The 19395-nt window shown below is 44.7% G+C and overlaps 1 protein-coding gene across 2 annotated transcripts in view; it reads left to right on the forward strand.

Annotated features, from left to right (window-relative positions):
* Positions 1 to 19395, forward strand: part of LOC122805663 (RNA-binding protein 4-like) — a 269072-nt gene that overhangs the window by 65295 nt on the left and 184382 nt on the right. For both annotated transcript variants that reach the window (XM_044075976.1, XM_044075975.1), the window contains exon 2: positions 12814 to 13237. In XM_044075976.1, the coding sequence (XP_043931911.1) occupies positions 12826 to 13237 (412 nt within the window). In that variant the 5' untranslated portion in view covers positions 12814 to 12825. The remainder of the gene's footprint in view (positions 1 to 12813; positions 13238 to 19395) is intronic.

Raw genomic sequence — 19395 nt, forward strand, 5'->3', positions numbered from 1 at the left:
TGAACTGGTGAGGCAGCCAGTAATCTACCACTCGACATGCTAGAACAGTATAAGGGGGTGGTATACCTTTAAGGGAGGTGGGTATTCACATGGGGTGGTAAGTAGATGTAGTGCTTTACTTAGTACGAGAGTGCTTACTTAGTAGAGAAGTATTGAGAACAAGTGCTAGGCTTATAATACAGTGAGTAGTCTGGTTTTACTAAGAGTAGAGCTTCCTTAAGGGAAAATTTGAAGAACAGACTTGGCAGAGCCAGAAAAAGTTTAACCGGCACTGCGCTATGCGCACGACCGCGCAAAGCCGTGCAAACGCGGATTTTAAGCAGTGAACTACAAAAGAGCTAGGAATGGTCCCAAACAACCAATTACTACAGCTTCTTGTGCTGAGGTCACTTCTCGCAAGGACAGGTAGGCTGCTCAAGGCTCCCCACTCCCACTGGTGAGCAAAGAAACTTCCTTCTATCCAAGTAAGGTAATGCTACCGCCTATGTTGTAGTTCATGGGTACAGAGTTTTTGCCAAAGGGGATGACCATGCACTTTTTGGCATTGAGCTTGAGGCCATGGCTTTGACACCAGGCATCTTGTCTCAGTGAGGCTCTTTTGTAGGATGTCTACATCATTAGGAGTTTCGATTATGGCTCCTAGTTTGCAGTCATCTGCAAACTTCGTTAGCCAAAGACCTTCTATGTTAGCCTGTACTTCAGAGAACTACTCTAGATACCAAACAGGAGAGGACCCAGGACTGAACCCTGTGGTACTCCACTTGTCTGAAGTCGGATTTGGAGTCTGCTACTTTCACAGTGTGGGTTCTGTCAGTGAGCCATTTGGCAACCCATCTTGTGACATAGGGATTTATACCTAGTTTAGTGAGTTTATCTGTAATTCCAGAGTGGGGGATGGTGTTGAAAGCCATGGCAAGATCTAGATAGGCTGTGTGAACCACCTTACCCTCGTCAATGGCTTTGGTGACTGCTTCAAAGAAGTCTGTCAGGTTTAGGAGACATTATCTGCCTTTTACAAAACTGAACTTGGTGGTGTCCAGAGTTTGGAGATTACCAATGTGTTTGTTTATAAGTTCCATGATGTTACAGACCAGGCTCATCAGGCTAATGGGACGGTAGTTCTCGGGGTCTGTGGTGGCTCCCCCCTTGTGGAGTGGGATAACTGTTGCTGTGCCCCATTCAGCGGGCACAAAGCCCGAGGTGAGGCTATGTTTGAACATGGTACTTAGATGGGGTGCCAGTTCGTTCTGTAGTTCGTGTAGAATGCAGCCTGGGATGTTGTCTGGTCCCACGGATGCTGTGTTCTTGGCTTTGGAGAGTATGTCTTTTACCTGTGCAGCCGTGATTACAGGAACTTTGCATTCTTCTGGTATAGAGATGGGCCCTTTAGGGGGTGAGAGGGGGGTAAAGTCAGCAATGAACCTATCTGCCAGGATGTTGGCAATATCAGTTTTGCCTGTATATTTAGTGCCATTGTGCTGTAACTCAGAGCAGATCTGAGTGTTGCCATTGAGATTCTTGACATAGCTATAGAATGCTTTGTGGTTGTCTTTAGAATCAGTGGCGATTTTGTTTTCGTAACTACCTTTGGAGGATTTTATCCGGGATCGCAGCTCTTAATGAGTCTGACCAGGGAGCTTCTCCACTGATGGGATTTTACTCTGTTTTGCAACAGTTTCTTCCCTCTGTTGTACAGTTTGTTTATGGCAGGGGGCCATCAGATCGGCTTCCTTTTTTTGGAGGATAGCGTCTTGGTTCTATTTGGGATAGCACAATCCATGCACTTATGTAAGTGCTTATAAAGTGCAATTGTGTAGGATTCAGTAGTCATAACTGTATTGTCCATCAGCATGGGTGTCATGAAGTTCACCACTTTTGTCTTAAGAAGCATGAAGTTGGCTTTGGAGAAATTTTTTACCGTGGTTTCCTTAATGGGGGGTTTGAGGCAGGATGTGGATATCTAAGGTGATTAGCTTATGGTCGGATCGTACCAATGAGGCATTGACTTCAGGTGTGGAATACTGGTCACTCATGTTGGTAATGATTAGATCTAGAATATTGTTGCCCCTGATGGAGGTGTGGATAAGTTGATCCAGGGCATTGGAGTTTATGAATTCCAGAAAGCGTTGAGCGAAGGAGTTGGTACATGAGTAGTTTTTCCAGTTAATGGTGGGGTAGTTGAAATCGCCCATTATTAGTGTGTTTGTTGAACCCTAATATTTTCCAGTACATTAAGAAAAGAGGAGTTGGAATCCTGGGGCATGGTGGGTGATCTGCAGCAAGCTACAGTTTGGATTGCAGTTTTGCCCAGAGTTAGTTGCACTTGGATAACCTCGGATGTATTATGCTGAGCAACTAGCCTGGAGGTGTGGATATCCTTAATAAATATGGACACACCTCCGCCTTTGGTGTTCCGGTCCGGGTTACATGGCAAATAGCCTGGTAGTGCCAGGGGTGCTCTCTGGAGCCTTGAACCAGGTCTCAGTCACTGCACAGATATTGATGTTCTCCATTTTAAGGAGTGCCTCGAGTGAGTGCATTTTGAGATTTAGACTTCTAGCATTAAGTGGCATCGCCCTCAGTTTTTGCTTGCCTGTTCCTGTTACGGTGGTGAATTTGTCATTTGAACCTTGCCTAAAAAAGGCAGTATAGGGGCGGCAAGAACCTTAGCCAGTATCCGGAATCCCAGGGGTGACCAGTGCAGGCCATCTCTGGCAAAGCATCGTGGTCTGTCGACTATGTCATTCCAGGCAGACAGATACTGGATCCCTTTAGAATGACACCAGAAGTTCAGCCAATTGTTCAGCGATTGGGGAAAAAAAACAAAAGACAGAGCATGTCTCCACTGCTAAAGAGGCTCCCGCAGATTGATTGGCCTTCTCTGAGTCTTTCAGCCTTCATGGCTCTTAAGTAGCCTACCTCTCAACCTGGCCCCACCCCAGCCACTCAACTTTCCCAGAAAAGGGCTAGGAACCCAGACTCTTTAGATGAATCCTCTTCTGATGAAAAAGAATCTACTCAAATCCCCTTCCTGCAGGAATACATCTTCCCTGAGGAGGAGTCAGTGTGTGCCGATTCCCCCATGGAGGTAATGTCCTTCTGGGAGACCATTCTGAAAATGTGTGAACAATTTAAGTGGGATTATTCCCAATGTCCAAAAAAGGTATTATTAACTCCTGTAAGTGGACCTTCCCAGCTGTTCTGTTGTCTCAGATCTCCCAGATTCTGAGGGAAAACACTCTGCCCTGAATCTTTTAGGAACTTCTTCCCAAGTGCAGAGGCACTCCATGAAATGCAGCTATGATGCTGCTGAGGCCTGTGCTGCGGCAGCTGCTGCCAGGTCAGTACTGAGAAGATTCTCATGGCTTAGACTTCAGCCACTGCAGGATGATTTTAAATCCAAATTAATGGATGCCTCTGTGGACAGTACTGCCTTGTTTGGGCCAGCTGCACTGCTCTTTTAAAAACCCTACAAGAGAAGTCTAAGGAACTCTGAGATAATGCACCTCTTAGTTTCCTCGGTGCCCAAGTTCCATAGGAATTTTCCCCTCCAAGCCTGTCCTTTGTTCACAGCTGTTCTCATCACCAACAAAGCAAAGCTTCTAGTGGAATGTGAAACCACAGTGGACTAGGGCTCTTTGGGCACCACAGAGCAGGGAGTATGTGACTACTCTGCAAAAGTTCTCTCTCTACCTCTCAAATGTTCTCAATACATAGCAAGCCATTATCAAAGACAGTTGCATCTTTTCCATTATCAAAAAAAGAATACTTCATGGTTTGTCGCTCCATTCCCTCCTTTTGGGACATTCCACAACCACCAAGAGAACAACTTCATCTCTTCACAAATCTCCTCTTGGATGTATGGCAACAGGGCTCCATTCAGAGAGTTCCCTGTACTTCTAGAGGGAAAGGATTTTATTCAAGGATGTTTCTAGTGGCCAGGAAGATGGCCCCTGGAGTCCAGTCCTAGACTTGTCTCATCTCAACACCTCCTTAAAGGTTCCATCCTTCATGCTAACTCACTTTTTCCTCTGCTTCTCCCACAGGATTCATTGGCTCTCTAGACATAAAAGATGCCTGTTTCCACATCCCTGTTTATCCCAGGTACAGGAGATTCTTTTTACGTTTTTCTGTGGGTTTGTGGCATTTCCAATTCTCTGCATTGCCTTTTGGCCTCTCTATAGCCCCAAAATATCTGGTTCCAGTGATTGCTCACTGCAGGCTCCTGGGTATCCAGATTTTCCCATACCTGAATGATCTACAGATTACCATTACCCTCCTGGGAAATCGGGTTCACAGTCCACTTCAGAAAATCAATCCTCATTTTCCTGGCCTACCGAATCCAAACAGACATGAAGTCTCTCTCTCTGCCACCCCGACCTTCAGGCCTTCTTCCTATCTCTCCTCCCATTAAACCACATCACGGCCAGGGAATTCCTGAAGGTACTAGGTTTTATGGCCTCAACCATACCCATGGGTATGGCCTCAACCATACCCATGGTACCCCTGGCAAGGCTACACATGAGGAAATTCCAGTGGTTCCTCAGATCTGTCTGAGCCCAACACACTCTTGTCCACTAGAATACCTCATTCCCCTCATCCCCGTGCTTGAAGAGAGAACTTTGCTTGAAGAAAGAACTTGTCTGGTGGACCCAGTAGGTAAAACTAAATCCAGGACTTGCCTCTACATCCTTTAGACCCAGTCCAAGAACTTTACACAGATGCATCAGACATTGGCTGGGGCGTGGCCCTGGGCAAATTTAACATCCAAGGAAGGTGGTCCGTCTCGCAGAAAAGGGAACACATCAACATAAGGAAGATGCAAGCATTGCTGCTAGCTTTACAAACCTTCCATTCCCAACTTTGCCCAGATGCCCTAAATCTGTTTATTGACAACATGACTGTACTCTGGTATGTGAACAAGCAAGGGGGAACCAGATCCTACCTCCTGTGCAGGCTGGCTCTCCTAGTGTGGAAATTCGTAGCTCAACACAACATGATGATCCAGGCTGTGTACATTTCTTCCAACAGGAATCTTGTGGCAGACTTTCTGAGCCGGTCCTGGACCCAATCTCATGAATGGATACTATGCATGGATGTGTTTCTGGACATAATCTACCAATGTAGTACTCCATATTTATTTGCCTCCTCTTATGAACAAACAACTTCCAAAATTCTGTGCCAGAATCCCAAGTCCTCTGGCTTGGAAGGTGGACACCCCTTCCTCCTTGTGGAAGGGGATGTTCCTGTCTTCATTCCCTCCCCTTACTCTAATACCAAAAGTCCTGCTCAAACAAAATCAGGCAGGATCAACCAAAAATCTTGCTGGTGACTTCATTTTGGCCAAGACAGCATTGGTTCCCCTTCTGTTGCAATTAGCTGAGGGCCATCACCACAGGTTACCTCACAGAGTGGACCTCCTGACACAGAAGAGAGGATCCCTTGTACATTCACACCTGTCAACACCCCAGCTGACACTGTGGGTGATAGGATTCTAATTCCCTTCAGACACCTTTTCTCTGAGGATGTGCTCAGGATATTGCAGGCGACCAGGAAACCCAGCACTGGAAAGTCTTAAATTTCCAAATGTAAGATATTTTCACTGTGAGGTCTTTCTAAGAACCAAGGCCACTGGCAGTGGAAATACCACTGGTTCTGAAATTTGTGAGAGTTGCTCTCCGCTGGCCTGGCTTATTCATCATTTAAAGCTCACGTCAGCTATTTCTGCTTGTCTGTCTCTATCCCCTCCTCTGGCATCCAGTTTCGAGTTAAAACCGTTCACTAAAGGTGTCCTCCACATTAGGCCTCCCAGGAAACCTATTCCTCTTTCTTGGGACTTTAATTTTGTTCTAGAGAAGTTGACATTGCCCCCTTTTGAACCTGCTGCTTCAGCCTCCCTCAAACATTGCTCGTGGAAAACTGTATGGCTAGTAGCTCTGACTTCAGCTGGAAGGGTGTTTGAACTCCAGGCTCTTATAGCTTTCCTTTATGCACAAGCTGGTTACCAAGCTATCACTTTACCAATCTGTTCAACTACCAATCTTCTTCCCCCTCGCCACAAAAATCACAGTGAGAGGATTCTGCATTCCCTTGATGTCTAGATAATCTCAGTTGTCTGTGAACAAGACAAAAATCCTCAGGAAATCTAATCGGCTTTTTGTTAATTTACACCTTAGGGTTCTGGGTCTTCCTGCATCCAAGCAAACTGTCTTTTTTTTTTTTTTTTTTGCTACACTCACCATGGAAAGGATCTTGCTGCACCTGTGAAAGTCCATTGTACCAGAGCTATGACTTCATGAAAGGCATTTTTCAAAGGGTTAGGTAACTTTGCCATCATGGAAGCAGCCACCTGGTCTTCTATTCATACCTTTACCAGACACCACAAGATAGATGCTATCTCCAGAGCTAGAGACAGTTTTGCCAAAGCCATTTTACATGGCTTCATAGCAACTTCCTCTGTTCCTTCCTCCTCCTTGAGCTGTGGTATTCTCCCTCAAGTAAAGAATACTGCAGCAAGTGAATAGGGGACATAGAAAAGTAAAATCTTACCATAACCATAGATGTTCTCCTCTTCACTGCTGCAGTAGTCTCTCCCTCTAGCCTTCCTCACTGGTCTCTTGTCTTTCCTGGCTGTATTCTGTCCTCCTGCCTTTCCTAATGGTCTCTTGTCTTTCCTGGCTGCATTGACCACTCACATCCTTGGTCTGGCTTTCTTCCTAGGGCATTCATTTCTGAGGATGGTATGTGCGTTCATCTGTTTTATGGCCTATGTCCAACTGCAGGTGACATCAGATGTACCACGTACCGTGTAGTGATAAGACTTTTGTATACTGGCCAACTTCGTGTGCCTTCTGGAGGGGATATCCCTCAAGTAAAAAATACTGCAGCAGTGAGGAAAAGGATGTCTATTGTTGTAAGATTTTAGTAAAATTTTTAGTATCAGACCTCCTCATAGTTAACCCAGTGTATAGTTTAGGTAGAACTTTCAAAGTTGGTCTGGCTATCTTGTGCCAGGTGTAACATGAATAGACAAAATGTCTTGCACATACTCATTTGACTTTCCTTCCTTCTGTTTATCTGGTTTGTCTGGTGACACCAGTTTGAGTTTCTATGGATCCTTACACATGCAGATGTGCTACTCTGAGTGGTTGTTCTTTTAGGTTCGTAGGTGTGCACTAGGCTAATGGCCTTGGAGCCTTTACAAGCCTAACCCAAAAAAATTGCCCAAGCACCGTGCCACCCGATGTTAGTTCACAAGGCCCCTTTCCAGTAGGACAAATGGAATGATCCGTGGCGTGAACATTGTTACCATCCACTCATCAAGATTTCTCTTGAAGAGGGCGAGCGAGTGCTCTGCTTGACATGAATGGGAAGCTTATTCCAGAGTATGAGCAGTCTTTGGAAGATGAACCTTTCCCACCAGCACGTTCTGTTAATTGTGGTAATGAGGTTGTGATCTCTGGAGTGTGTGTTGTGGGGGAGAATTGAGATTTCTTTAGGTGTAGCATTTCAAGTAGGGCTGGGTCGGATATGACTTTGTAAGTCATGCAGAGATCACCTCTAAGTAGAGGATAGACTGAGAACAGCTGAAGTTTCTTGAGTCTGTCCATGTAGAACATGTGTTTAAGGCATAGGATCCTTTTTTGTGATGTACGTTTGTGGCCTCTCCAGCTTTTGTAGGTGTCTGGTCAAGGTACAATGCCAGACGGGGCGTTATATTTGATGGTTGGTCTAATGAGGGTTGAGTAGAGAGGGATGATGACATCTTTCTTCCTGGATACGAAACCTTTGGTTATAAGATGTGCCACGTAGGCAGACTTTCTGACCACAGTGTAGTGGTGGAAGGCGAGGTGGCTGTCGACCCGGGTACCCAGATCTCTTATGGCCCCTTCCATGTTCAGTGGGCTCCCATCAACGTGGTAATTCGTGGGAACTGAGTTTTTTTCCAAAGGGGATGATAATGCATTTTTTGGCGTTGAGCTTCAGGACATGGTTCACCAGTCATTGGTCTTGGAGAGGCCCTTTTGTAGGATGTCTGCATCACTTGGGGAGTTGATAATGACTCTTCGCTTGCAGTTATCAGCGAACTTGGTCAGCCAGAGTCCTTCTGTGTTGGCCTGGACATCTGAGAAGTAGATGCCGAACAGGAGAGGGCCCAGGAACAAGCCTTGTGGGACTCCACTCGTGACTGGTTGACAGTCTGACTTGGAATCCGCAACTTTCACTCTGTGTGGGTCCTGTCTGTGAGCCAGTTTGCAACCCACCTAGTGATGTAAGGATTTATGCCTAGTTTAGTGAGTTTATCAATGGTACCAGATTGTGGAATGGTATCAGAGGCGTTGGCCAGGTTGTGAGGTAGGCTGTATGCACTGCCTTACCTTCATCCACAGCCTTGGTGACTGCCTCGAAGAAGTCAGCCAGGTTCAGCAGGCAGGATCTCCCCTTGACAAAGTCAAACTGTGTGTGGTCAGGAATTTGGAGATTGCCTATATCTTTGTTAAGCAGGTCCATGATGATGCGCTCCATAGCTTTGCATAATAGACTCAGGCTAATGAGGTGATAGTTCCCAGGGTCTGTAGTTGCTCCCCATTTATGGAATAGGATGACCGTAGCAGTGCGCCATTCGTTAGGGACATAGTCTGAGGTAAGGCTGTGATTGAACAGGGCACACAGATGTGGTGCCAGTTCGTTTTGTAGCTCATGTAGGGCACAGACAGTGATATTGTCAGGTCCCATGGACGTTGTATTCTTGGCTTTGGACAATGCAGCTTTTACCTGTGCTGCAGAAATGGTGGGGGTACCAGACTTACTTCTGGTATGGTGATAGGGCCCTTGAGGGGATAAAGTTGGCACTGAATCTGTCGGCCAGTGTGTTGGCTGTATCTGTTGGCTCAGTATAGGAGGTGCCATTCTGCAATAACTCAGAGCAAATCTGGGTATTGCCTTTGAGTGTTTTGATATAGCTATGGAAAGCTTTGTGGTTGTTTTTGGTGTCAGTCGCAATTCTGCCTTCATAGCTGGCCTTAGAGGATTTGATAAGAGATCTCAGCTTTTTGTTGAGGCTGATAAGGGAGGGTTTTCCAGTCTTGTGACTTCACTTTTGTTTGCAACAGTTTCTTCCTTCTGTTGTAGAGTTTATTGATGGCTGGGGACCACCGGATTGGCTTCCTTTTTTTGGAGGAGAGTGTCTTAGTTCTATTTGGTATGACAAGGTCCATGCATTAGTGTACATGCTTGTACAGAGCATTGATGTACAATTTGGCAGTCCTGCAGCTGTTTTCCATTGGCATGGGTGCCGAGAAGTTAACCACCTCTGTTTTTAGAAGCCCAAAGTCGGCTTTAGAGAAGTTTTTCAGGGTGGTCACCTTAGCAGGGGATGTAGGTGAGATGGAAATTTCCATAGTGATCAGTTTGTGGTCAGATTTAACCAGGGAGGAATTGACTGTAGGTGTGGAGCAATGGTCTCCTATGTTGGTGATAACCAGGTCAAGGATGTTGCTTCCTCAAGTGGGGGTCAGAATGAGCTGGTCCAAGGCATTGAGAAAGCATTGGGCCTGTACATTAGTACTTGAATAGTTTTCCCAGTTGATGGAAGGGTAGTTGAAGTCACCCAGAGTGAGAGTATTGGGTTGGACCTTGATAGATTCCAGGGTGCTTAGGAAGTTGGAGTGAGAGTCTAGGGATATGTTTGGGGTTCTGTAGCAGGCTATGACTTGTATCAATTTCTTACCCAGTGTTGGTTGTACCTGAAGTATCTCGGATGCATTATGCTGGGCTATCAGTCTAGAGGTGTGCATATCCTTTAAGAATATGGAGACACCACCGCCTTTGGAGCTTCCGGCTGTATTTTGGGGCCAAAAGGTATGGAATGAGTTGTAGCCTGGGAGCGCACGGGTGCTTTCTGCCTATTTAAAATGGGTCTCTGTTACAGTACAGATATTGACATTCTCCATTTTGAGGAGAGCTTCGAGCGAGTGCATCTTGAGATTTAGACTTATAGCATTGAGCAGCATGACCTGGAGTTGCATTTGTTGGTAGCTGTTACGGTGAAATTTTAAGTCTTTGGAACACTGCCTAAAAAAGGCACTATAGGGGTGGCAAGAGCCTTGGCCATTACCCAGAATCCTAGGGGTGATGACATATGCAGGCTGTCTCTGGCAAAACATCGAGGTCTGTCGATCATGTCATCCCAGGCAAACAGATACTGGATCCCCTTAGAATGAAACCAGAAACATAGCCAGTTGTTGAAGTCAATCATTTTCTACTTGTACTGTGGTATCATTCTGGGTGATGGTAGAATACTGCTCAAGGCTAGGGTCATACCTGCCTAGGCCACATAATCCGAGAGTTCCATCACATCTCTTTTCATGTAGCCCAGGGAGGGATGTCTCATGTCATTCACACTCACATGAACAATGACTGAATCATAGTTGTACTTGTTGTGGAGTGACCTGAGTGCATGTGTTATGTGGAGGATCCAGGCACCTGATAGACAACTGACTGTCGCCTTCTCCTTGTTCATCCTAGTGAGTGGGACATCAGTGTGCCTCACAGTTGAGTCTCCTATGATTAGTACACTGGCAAATTGTTTTGCCTTAAGGGCTTGAGTTGTGGGGCACACTGTAGTGGTGAGCTGTGTGCTCTGGGGTTGGTGGTGTGTTGTGGTAGAGTGCGTTTCTATTTTGGGGGTTCTCTGTTTGGGTAAATTTTTGAGAGTCTCCACAAAGGTGGGTGTATGGTTTGTGTGTGGGTTGTGATGGTTGGTGTTTGAGGGCTGTGTTTTATGTAGTGAGTTGCAGGTGTTGACCTTCTTCTCTTGACCAGCTAGTCTGGCCTTGGTTGGAGTGTGCACTGCTTCCAGTTTGGTGATATAAGTGCATCTCTCACAGGTATGAGTGCTGGGAGGTAAGAGGAGGGGGTTGTCTGTGTACATTAGACAGTTGCCACACTGTCTCGGAATGCCAAAGTGCACCAGGTTAGCAGGAGAAAGCACAGGAAATTGCCCTACAATCTTGCTGGGGGGGGGGGTCATAACTAATAAGTACTGCTGCTGTTACTGCTTAGGAACAGCTAGTGCTGATAGTACATCTGTATTGAACATTAGAAATTAGCACATAGGATAATTGAGTGTAAAAATTGTATGGTTTTAACTTGGAGGAAACCGTACTTGTAAGTTGGGGCAAGTTTGGCATTTTTATTAAGTCACGTTTTAAACAACAATTTTGGATATACATACATTTATAGAAATAAAGGCAATAGTGAAATTTTTCTTGTAATTTGTCATTACACAAATAGCTCAATGTATGCCTGTTCTACATATATTGTTTCCACAGTTCCATTTATTTCTGTGTAATCTGCTTCACTTTTCTAAAGATGTCATCTTCAGTTCTTTGAGTTCCTTTATAATCAGCACTTCAGTTACAGTTGTTTTAGATTTTAGCTTTGATTTTGTAGTAATTGCTTTTTTGGCAGTCAATAAACAGCATTAAACTTTATTAAGGGTAACTATTTGAAATGTCGGGACTCGCTAGAGTTGGTGCCAAAATGCAGAGACTGAATGGCTGAAAGATCAGACTTGCATATACCAAGTCTGAGATTCCATTTCTTGGAATATTTCCTTTGAGTCCTAGGTGTGACGATCTTGGAGTTGGTATGTGTAAGTTTGGGGGGTGTATGGATGCCTTGCTCCCCACGTGGGAGGGGGGTTTGTCCCCTGCTAAAATAAATTTTTAAGAACAACTATTTTCGAGATTCACTCTTCTCCAGGTTTTCTGTATCCTTTTTTTTGGCACTCAGCATTTTGAGAGCCAGCATTTTAGTAGGGAGCTTTATTAAGGCCTTTCTCTAGGCAATTCAAATCCTTTGTACCAGCTCAAAAGTCTTTTCATTACAACCACTTGCTTGCCCAGTTTTTCTAGCAAGAGTATTTTTTAAAATGTGCAAACTTCTCTCCCCTCCCCCATCTACCTGGGGGGGCGGGGGTCTCTGAATTCTACTTGGGATATAAAGAAGCATGTTCATAATATACAAATTTTTATGTAATGTGTGTGTGTACATGTCTTGTACAAGGTTTCTACATGCATACGTGTACACCTATAGAAAATCTGCAAAAATATGGGTTTAGTGTAATGGTTTGGCAAAATCTGACTCTCAAAATCCCCCTTTTCCTTTCACTTTGATGTGCATGCTTGGAATTTATTTGGAGCAAGAGTGCCCCCTACCAAAAGAAGAGGGACCCAGGCCAATCAGTTTTGTTGGGAAGAACATTAGAGAGTTTCTGAATCTAGCCATGTCAAAATTAACTTTCAGTTGGTGAGATTTGTTGACTTGTAGTGGAACTTGTGTGTGCATATTTTTTGACATTTGTTTGCTTCTTGTAGGGCATTTAGGAGAAGCTTGCCATGCCATGGAGATTTTTGTATTGTGTTGCAGGGAGGTTCAGTCCTCTTTTACTTTGGTTTCATGTTTCCAGTATCTGAGGGTATTGTATGTTTTGTGGTGGGTTGGGAAAGTAGGACCATACACACCAGAGTTTGGTTTTAATTTTCTCTTCCTGTCCACGTTTTAAATGTCCTGTGTAACCTTTTTTTCTTCTGTAGAGTAATAACCACCTTTATTTTTGTAGTACCGAGTCCATAGTATTCAGTCCCTCCCAAAATAAGCATCCCCATGGTTAAAATGATTGACTTAATTGTGAATATTGGTAGTTAGACATTGAGCAGTTCTTCCTTTCATAAGTGTATTAAAAAACATGAACAGGCTTGTGTTGCAGATATTTATCATTTGAATTAACTTCATCTTTTTTTTCTTTAGAAGCTTTTCAACATGGTGAAAATTTTCATTGGGAATCTGCCTCGCCAGGCTACAGAGCAAGAGCTTAGGAATTTGTTTGAAAAATATGGAAAGGTGGTGGAATGTGATATAATAAAAAATTATGGCTTTGTCCACATGGACGATAAATTGTCAGCTGAGGAAGCAATTCGGAGTCTCCATCAACATGTGCTTCATGGTGTTGCCATTAATGTAGAAGCCAGCAGAAGCAAAGCAAAGACATCTACCAAACTACATGTTGGGAACATCAGTAGCAGCTGTACAAATCAGGAATTGCGTGCTAAGTTTGAGGAGTATGGCCCTGTACTGGAATGTGATATTGTCAAGGATTATGCGTTTGTACACCTGGAAAGGGCAGAAGATGCTATTGAAGCTATCAAGGGTCTTGATAACACAGAGTTTAAAGGTGAAATTCTAAGGGTTGTTTGCATTGTTTAGGCCATTTGTTTCTGAGTGAGTTGGATATTGTGAATTTCAGATTGAAATTTATTCCAAAGCCACAACTACCTGATTTTTTTTTAATGTTTTATTACTACTGTTGCTTATTGCAAGTGTGTTTTGAAGCTGTTTGTGTACAGTTTTGCCTTCCCGAGGAAGTCTTAAGTGGAAAAAAACACGATATTGTAATATATTGATAATAAATCAACTCTACTCAATGCTAGAGGTCTAAACCTCAAAATGCACTCACTAGAGGCACTCCTTAAAATGAAGAATATTGATATCTGTACAGTGACTGAAACCTGGTTCAAGGCTCCAGAGAGCACCCCTGCATTACCAGGATATAACTCCTACCATACCTTTCCACCATCAAACCAGGACTGGAACACCAAGGGCAGAGGTGTGTCCATATTCTTTAAAAACAACCACACCTCCAGGCTAGTTGCCCAACATATGTCATCCGAAATTATCCTAATGCTACTAACTCTGGGCAAAACTGCAATCCATATTGTAGCTTGCTACAGATCCCCCACCATGCCCCAGGATTCCCACTCCTCTTTACTTGATATAATAGAGAATTTCAGGGTCCAACCTAACACCTTAATATTGGGCGATTTCAACTACCAGCTGAGAAAACTACTCTTGTACGAAGTCTTTTCCTCAACGCTTCTTAGAATTCATAAACTCCAGTGCATTGGATCAACATGTCCACACCCCCACCAGGGGCAGTAATATCCTAGACCTAGTTATTACCAACATGAGTGACAGGTGCTCCACACCTGAAGTCAACTCCTCGTTGGTCAGATCCGACCATAAACTAATCACCCTAGATGTCCACATCCCGCCCCCACCCCCCATTAAGGAAACCATTGTAAAAAAAACTTCTCTAAAGCCAACTTCATGCTTCTTAACGCAGAAGTGGCCAACTTCACGACACCCATGCAGATGGACAATACAGTTACCACTGCCGAATCTTATACAAATGCACATTATAAGCACCTACATGGATGCATGGATCATGCTGTCTCTAATAGAACCAAGACACAGTCCTCTAAAAAAAGAAACCAATCTGGTGGTCCCCTGCTATAAACAAACCCTACAATAGAAGGAAGAAACTGTTGCAAAAGAGAGTAAAATCCCACGAGTGGAGGAGCTCCCTGGTCAGCCTCAACAAGAAGTTGAGAACCCTCATAAAATCCTCCAAAGCGAACTATGAAAACAAGATTGCCACTGACTCTAAAAAGGACAACCACAAATCATTCTACAGCTATGTAAAGAATCTCAATGGCAATACCCAGATCTGCTCTAAGTTACAGCACAACGGCACAAAAATCATGGAACTGACTGATATCGCCAACATCCTGGCTGATAGGGTCAGTGCCAACTTAACCCCCCCCCACCCCACCTCCTAAAGGGCCCATATCCATACCGGAAGAATGCAGTGCCCCTGCAATCACAACAGAACAGGTGAAAACTGCACTATTGAAAGCCAAGAACACAGCATCCATGGGACCGGACAATATCCCTGGCTGCATTCTACATGAACTTCAGAATGAACTTAGCCCCCCCCCCCCCACCTAAGCACCATGTTCAATCATAGCCTCTCGACAGGCTTTGTACCCACTGAATGGTGCACGGCAACACTTGTACCACTCCACAAAGGGGGAGCCACCACTGACCCTGGGAACTATCACCCTATTAGCCTGACGAGCCTGGTCTGCAAGGCCATGGAACGGGGAGCCACCACTGACCCTGGGAACTATCACCCTATTAGCCTGATGAGCCTGGTCTGCAAGGCCATGGAACGTATCGTAATGAAACTCCTAAACAAGAATATTGGTAACCTCCAAACTCTGGACCCCACCCAGTTTGGGTTTGTGAAGGGAAAATCAGGTCTCCTGATCCTGATCGACTTCTTTGAAACAGTCACCAAAGCTGTGGACGAGGGTAAGGCAGTTCACACAGCTTATCTCAACCTTGCCAAGGCGTTCGACACTTCCCCCATTCTGATATCCTAGTGAAACTCACCAAATTGGGTATAAATCCGTGCGTCACAAGATGGGTCGCCAACTGGCTCACTAACAGAACCCACACTGTAAAAATTGTGAACTACTTCAAATCTGACTCCAAACCTCTGACAAGTGGAGTACCTCCTGTTTGGGTTCTACTTCTCTGAAGTACAAGCTAATGCAGAGGGCCTCTGGCTGGCAAAGTTCGCAGATGACTGCAAATTGGGTGCCATAGTCGTGTACCCAAACGACGTGGACATCCTGTAAAAGGGCCTCACTGAAACTGATGCCTGGCATCAGAACCATGGTCTCAATTTCAATGCCAAAAAGTGCATTGTCATCCCATTTGGTAAAAACTCAGTACTCATGAACTACCACTTAGGTGGCAGCCCACTTACGCCGAAGACGTGAGGAGACCTCGTGGACAGTAGCCTCTCCTTTGATAATCACACCGCTACAGTAGTCAGGAAATCCTTCTGCGTGGCACACCTCATCACAAAAGGGTTCTCATCCAAGAAAAAAGCTGTCATTGTTCCCCTCTACTCGGCTCTCATCAGACCCATTATAGAGTACATACAAGGCATCTGCAGCAGCTGGAGAGGCCACAAAAATACCTCAAAAGAGGATTATGCTGACTGCCTCAAAAAACTCCAGCTTTATTCGTAGCATATTTCCTACTCCAAAGTGATCTCTGCCTAACATATAAAGCTATGTCAAACCCAGAGCTGTTGGACATGCTACACCTAAAGAAATCCCTGTCCCTCATTGCCACACTCTCTAGAGACCTAAACCTCGTCACCACAATTAACAGAACATGCTGGAGGTTCAGATTCCTGTCCCAGAGTCTTCCCATTCTCTGGAATAGGCTACCAATCTATGTCAAGCAGAGTTCTTCACTGGCACTCTTCAAGAAAAATTTTGATGGCTGGATGGGTAATAAGAAATTCACCCTGGAATCACTTCGGTGGCCCTACTAGACAGGGGTGCAGGTAAATAGCAGCCTTGGGTGGCGAAAGGCAGGGAGCCTTGTTGGCTAGGCTTACATAGGCCCTGGGGCCAGTAGCCTAGTACCTAGCTATGAATCTAGAGTTGCTCCCCCCCAATCCTGTTTTTCTTGACGGCATAACATTGAGTGTTAAGTAATTTGACTAGTCCGTTACTCCCCAGGTCTCTTGGGAAGAGACAGTCTGATATTGTTAATCCTCACTCATTCCTTACGTATGGGTATCGGTTCCGACCTCGAAACTGAGCCGGCCATCTTCCAGGCTCGCGTCAGCTACAAACTCTCGAGCTAAACTCTTACTCAGAATTCCCCTCTCTCTGTTACCCCAGATTTTGTTTGCCGCATCGCCATTCGGTCGTGTCAAGCTGCTTCTCTTGAGCCAAGTATAGATATTTGCTGTCGGACTAGTCTAATATAACCTTTTCTGTCAGAAAAGTTTCTAATTTGTTGTCTCTTACCTTATCGCATTTAGCGACTATATTTCCCTGAGTTTCCTTCTCTTTACTCTGCACTTTTTACAGCGAGATATTTTCTCCCTTACCATCGTTGGTAAACCCTTCTTTTCTTCATTACCTTCGAGTTTTCTTTCGTACCATTGCTGGTAGCCTTTTCTTCTTTCTCCTTTTCTATCATGGTAGGTAAAAAAGGTAGCCCAGGATTTAAAAAGTGTTCAGATTGTGGACACAAATTACCTACATCAGATGCGCACACATCAACAAACAGGGTGGAACCAAATCTTACCCCCTTTGTCGAGAGGCCATGAGGATATGGCAATGGGCGATGGCTACCAACCGTTTTCTTCTAGCAACGCACATTCCCAGGAGTTCCAATGTGATAGCATACAGACTCAGCAGGTGCATTCTACAACCTCACGAGTGGTCCCTGAATTCCTTGATAGCGGCGGAGATCTTCCACCACCGGGGCCGTCCTTGCTGCAACCTCTTTGCATCCCAACTACAAATGCAGCGACTACATCGCCCTGATTCCCCCTCCAGGACAGTCACCCAGGGACGCTCTAGTCCACGATTGGCCCTCTGGTCTTCTTTATGCATTCCCACCTCTCCCCCTCATTCCCCAGTTTCTGAAGAAAGCCTGTCAGTTGAAGAGCAAGGTGATCCTCATAGCACTATATTGGCGTTGTCAGATTTGGTTCCCCTTCCTTTGGCCTCACCTGCTAGATCAACCATGGATTCTCCATCCAACCCCGGGGTTGATCTCGCATCCGCAGAACCTGATTCATCCCACTTAGACAGCCTGAAGCTCACAGCTTGGCTCCTCCAATTCCCTTGATTGCCAGGCAGAATGATCTTTCTTTACCAGTATGGGGCATTCTTATTGCATCTCATAAGTCTTCCACTAGAATTTACTTATCTAAGCAAGTGGAAAAGATTTACCTGTTGACTGAAAGAGAAACAAGTAGATCCTTCTCAGCACCGGTGTCAATAATACTAGAGTATCTGGCCGACCTATGTCAATCGGTTCTATCGGCCTCTACCATTAGAGTTCATTTGGCTGCAATATCTAATTTCAATGAGGGTGTCCAAGACTCCTCTCTTATGTCACACAAATTATGCAAGACCTTCAAAAAAGGTGTGAATCATCTGAAGCCCCCTTTTAGAGAACCTGCTCAACCATGAGACCTGTCATTAGTTCTACAAGCTCTTGACAATGCCACCCTTCGAACCAGCTTCTTCTTGTGACCTCAAATGTTTGTCATAGAAAATCTTGTTTCTGGTCACCATTACTTCTGCCAGACATATCTCTGAGCTTCAAGCCTTATGCATCAAGAGTCCATACTTGATTTTTCATAGAGATAGAGTGTCTTTGAGAACTAATCCTTCATTTCTGCCAAAAGTGATCTCTGAAATGTCCATTAATCAAACCATTGAATTGCAAGTTTTCTTTCCCAATCATTCAAACAAAGGAGAGTATTGCCTACATACCCTAGATATTCACAGGCAAATTTGCTTCTACTTGAACAGTACTAAGGCCTCTCGTAAATCAGACCAGTTATTTTTGGCCTATTCTGGACCTAAATTAGGATGTGTTGTTGCTAAGGTCACATTGGCTAGACGGTTGAAAGACTGTGTGATCTTCATTTATACACAAAGTAATATCCCATTGCCTGCTACCATAAAGGCTCATTCGACAAGGTCGATGGCAACTTCTGCTGCCTTCTATGCCAGAGCTTCTTTACATGCCATCTGTGCAGCTGCAACTTGGGCTACGCCTCATGCCCTCATCAATCATTACAAATTGGATTTGGCCTCCAGGGGAAGAGCATCTTTTGGTTCTGTGATGCTCAGGAATGTCCTTCTATGAGAGCCTTCCAGGAATAGAGGTAGCTGGGGACTCTGTCCCATACGTAAGGAATGAACAAGGATTAATATCAGATAAAAGAAGTTATGTATTACCATAACGTTCCATCTGTATTGTTGATCCTCGTTCAGTCATTATGACCCTCCCTCCTTCCCCCTCCTGTGGCTTCTAGTGGATCTCACCATCCGGTTCTTATAGGTCATTTGACCAGAGGTAGCCTCTACCTTCTTTTGACTTGCAAACTCAATCTGAGGTAACAGGGAGAGGGGAATTCTGGATAAGAGTTTAGCTCGAGAGTTTGTAGCTGACGCGAGCTGTGAAGATGGCCGGCTTGGTTCCGAGGTCTGAACCGTTACCCTTACGTAATGACTGAACGAGGATCAACAATACAGATGGAATGTTATGGTAAGACATAACTTCTTTTTCCGTTACTCCCCAGGTCTCTTGGGAAAGAGACATTTGTATTTTTTGGACTTGAGTGTTTTAACAGGAAATTCTCTGGCAGAGCTGCCTGATTTAGTATGTTGAGTATTTCTTGCTTTGTTATATCCCTAAGGTAATAGATAAGGTTACTCATCATTCTGTGTGTGTGTCTGTCTCTGTGTGTGTGTGTCTGTCTGTCTCTTTGTCTGTGTGTCTTGTCTGTCTGTCTCTGTGTGTCTGTCTGTCTCTGTGTGTCTGTATCTGTTAATGTCATTATTTGTAAGTACTGTAGAGTTGTGAGTCTTCTTAAAAAAATGATGGCTGTGCTGCCATATATGTAGCATAAATGTAGCTGTTCTTCCCTTCCCTGGC

This window comes from Protopterus annectens, chromosome 6.part1 (genome assembly GCF_019279795.1).
Source record: "Protopterus annectens isolate FY-2018-M chromosome 6.part1, PAN1.0, whole genome shotgun sequence".
NCBI lineage: Eukaryota > Metazoa > Chordata > Ceratodontiformes > Protopteridae > Protopterus > Protopterus annectens.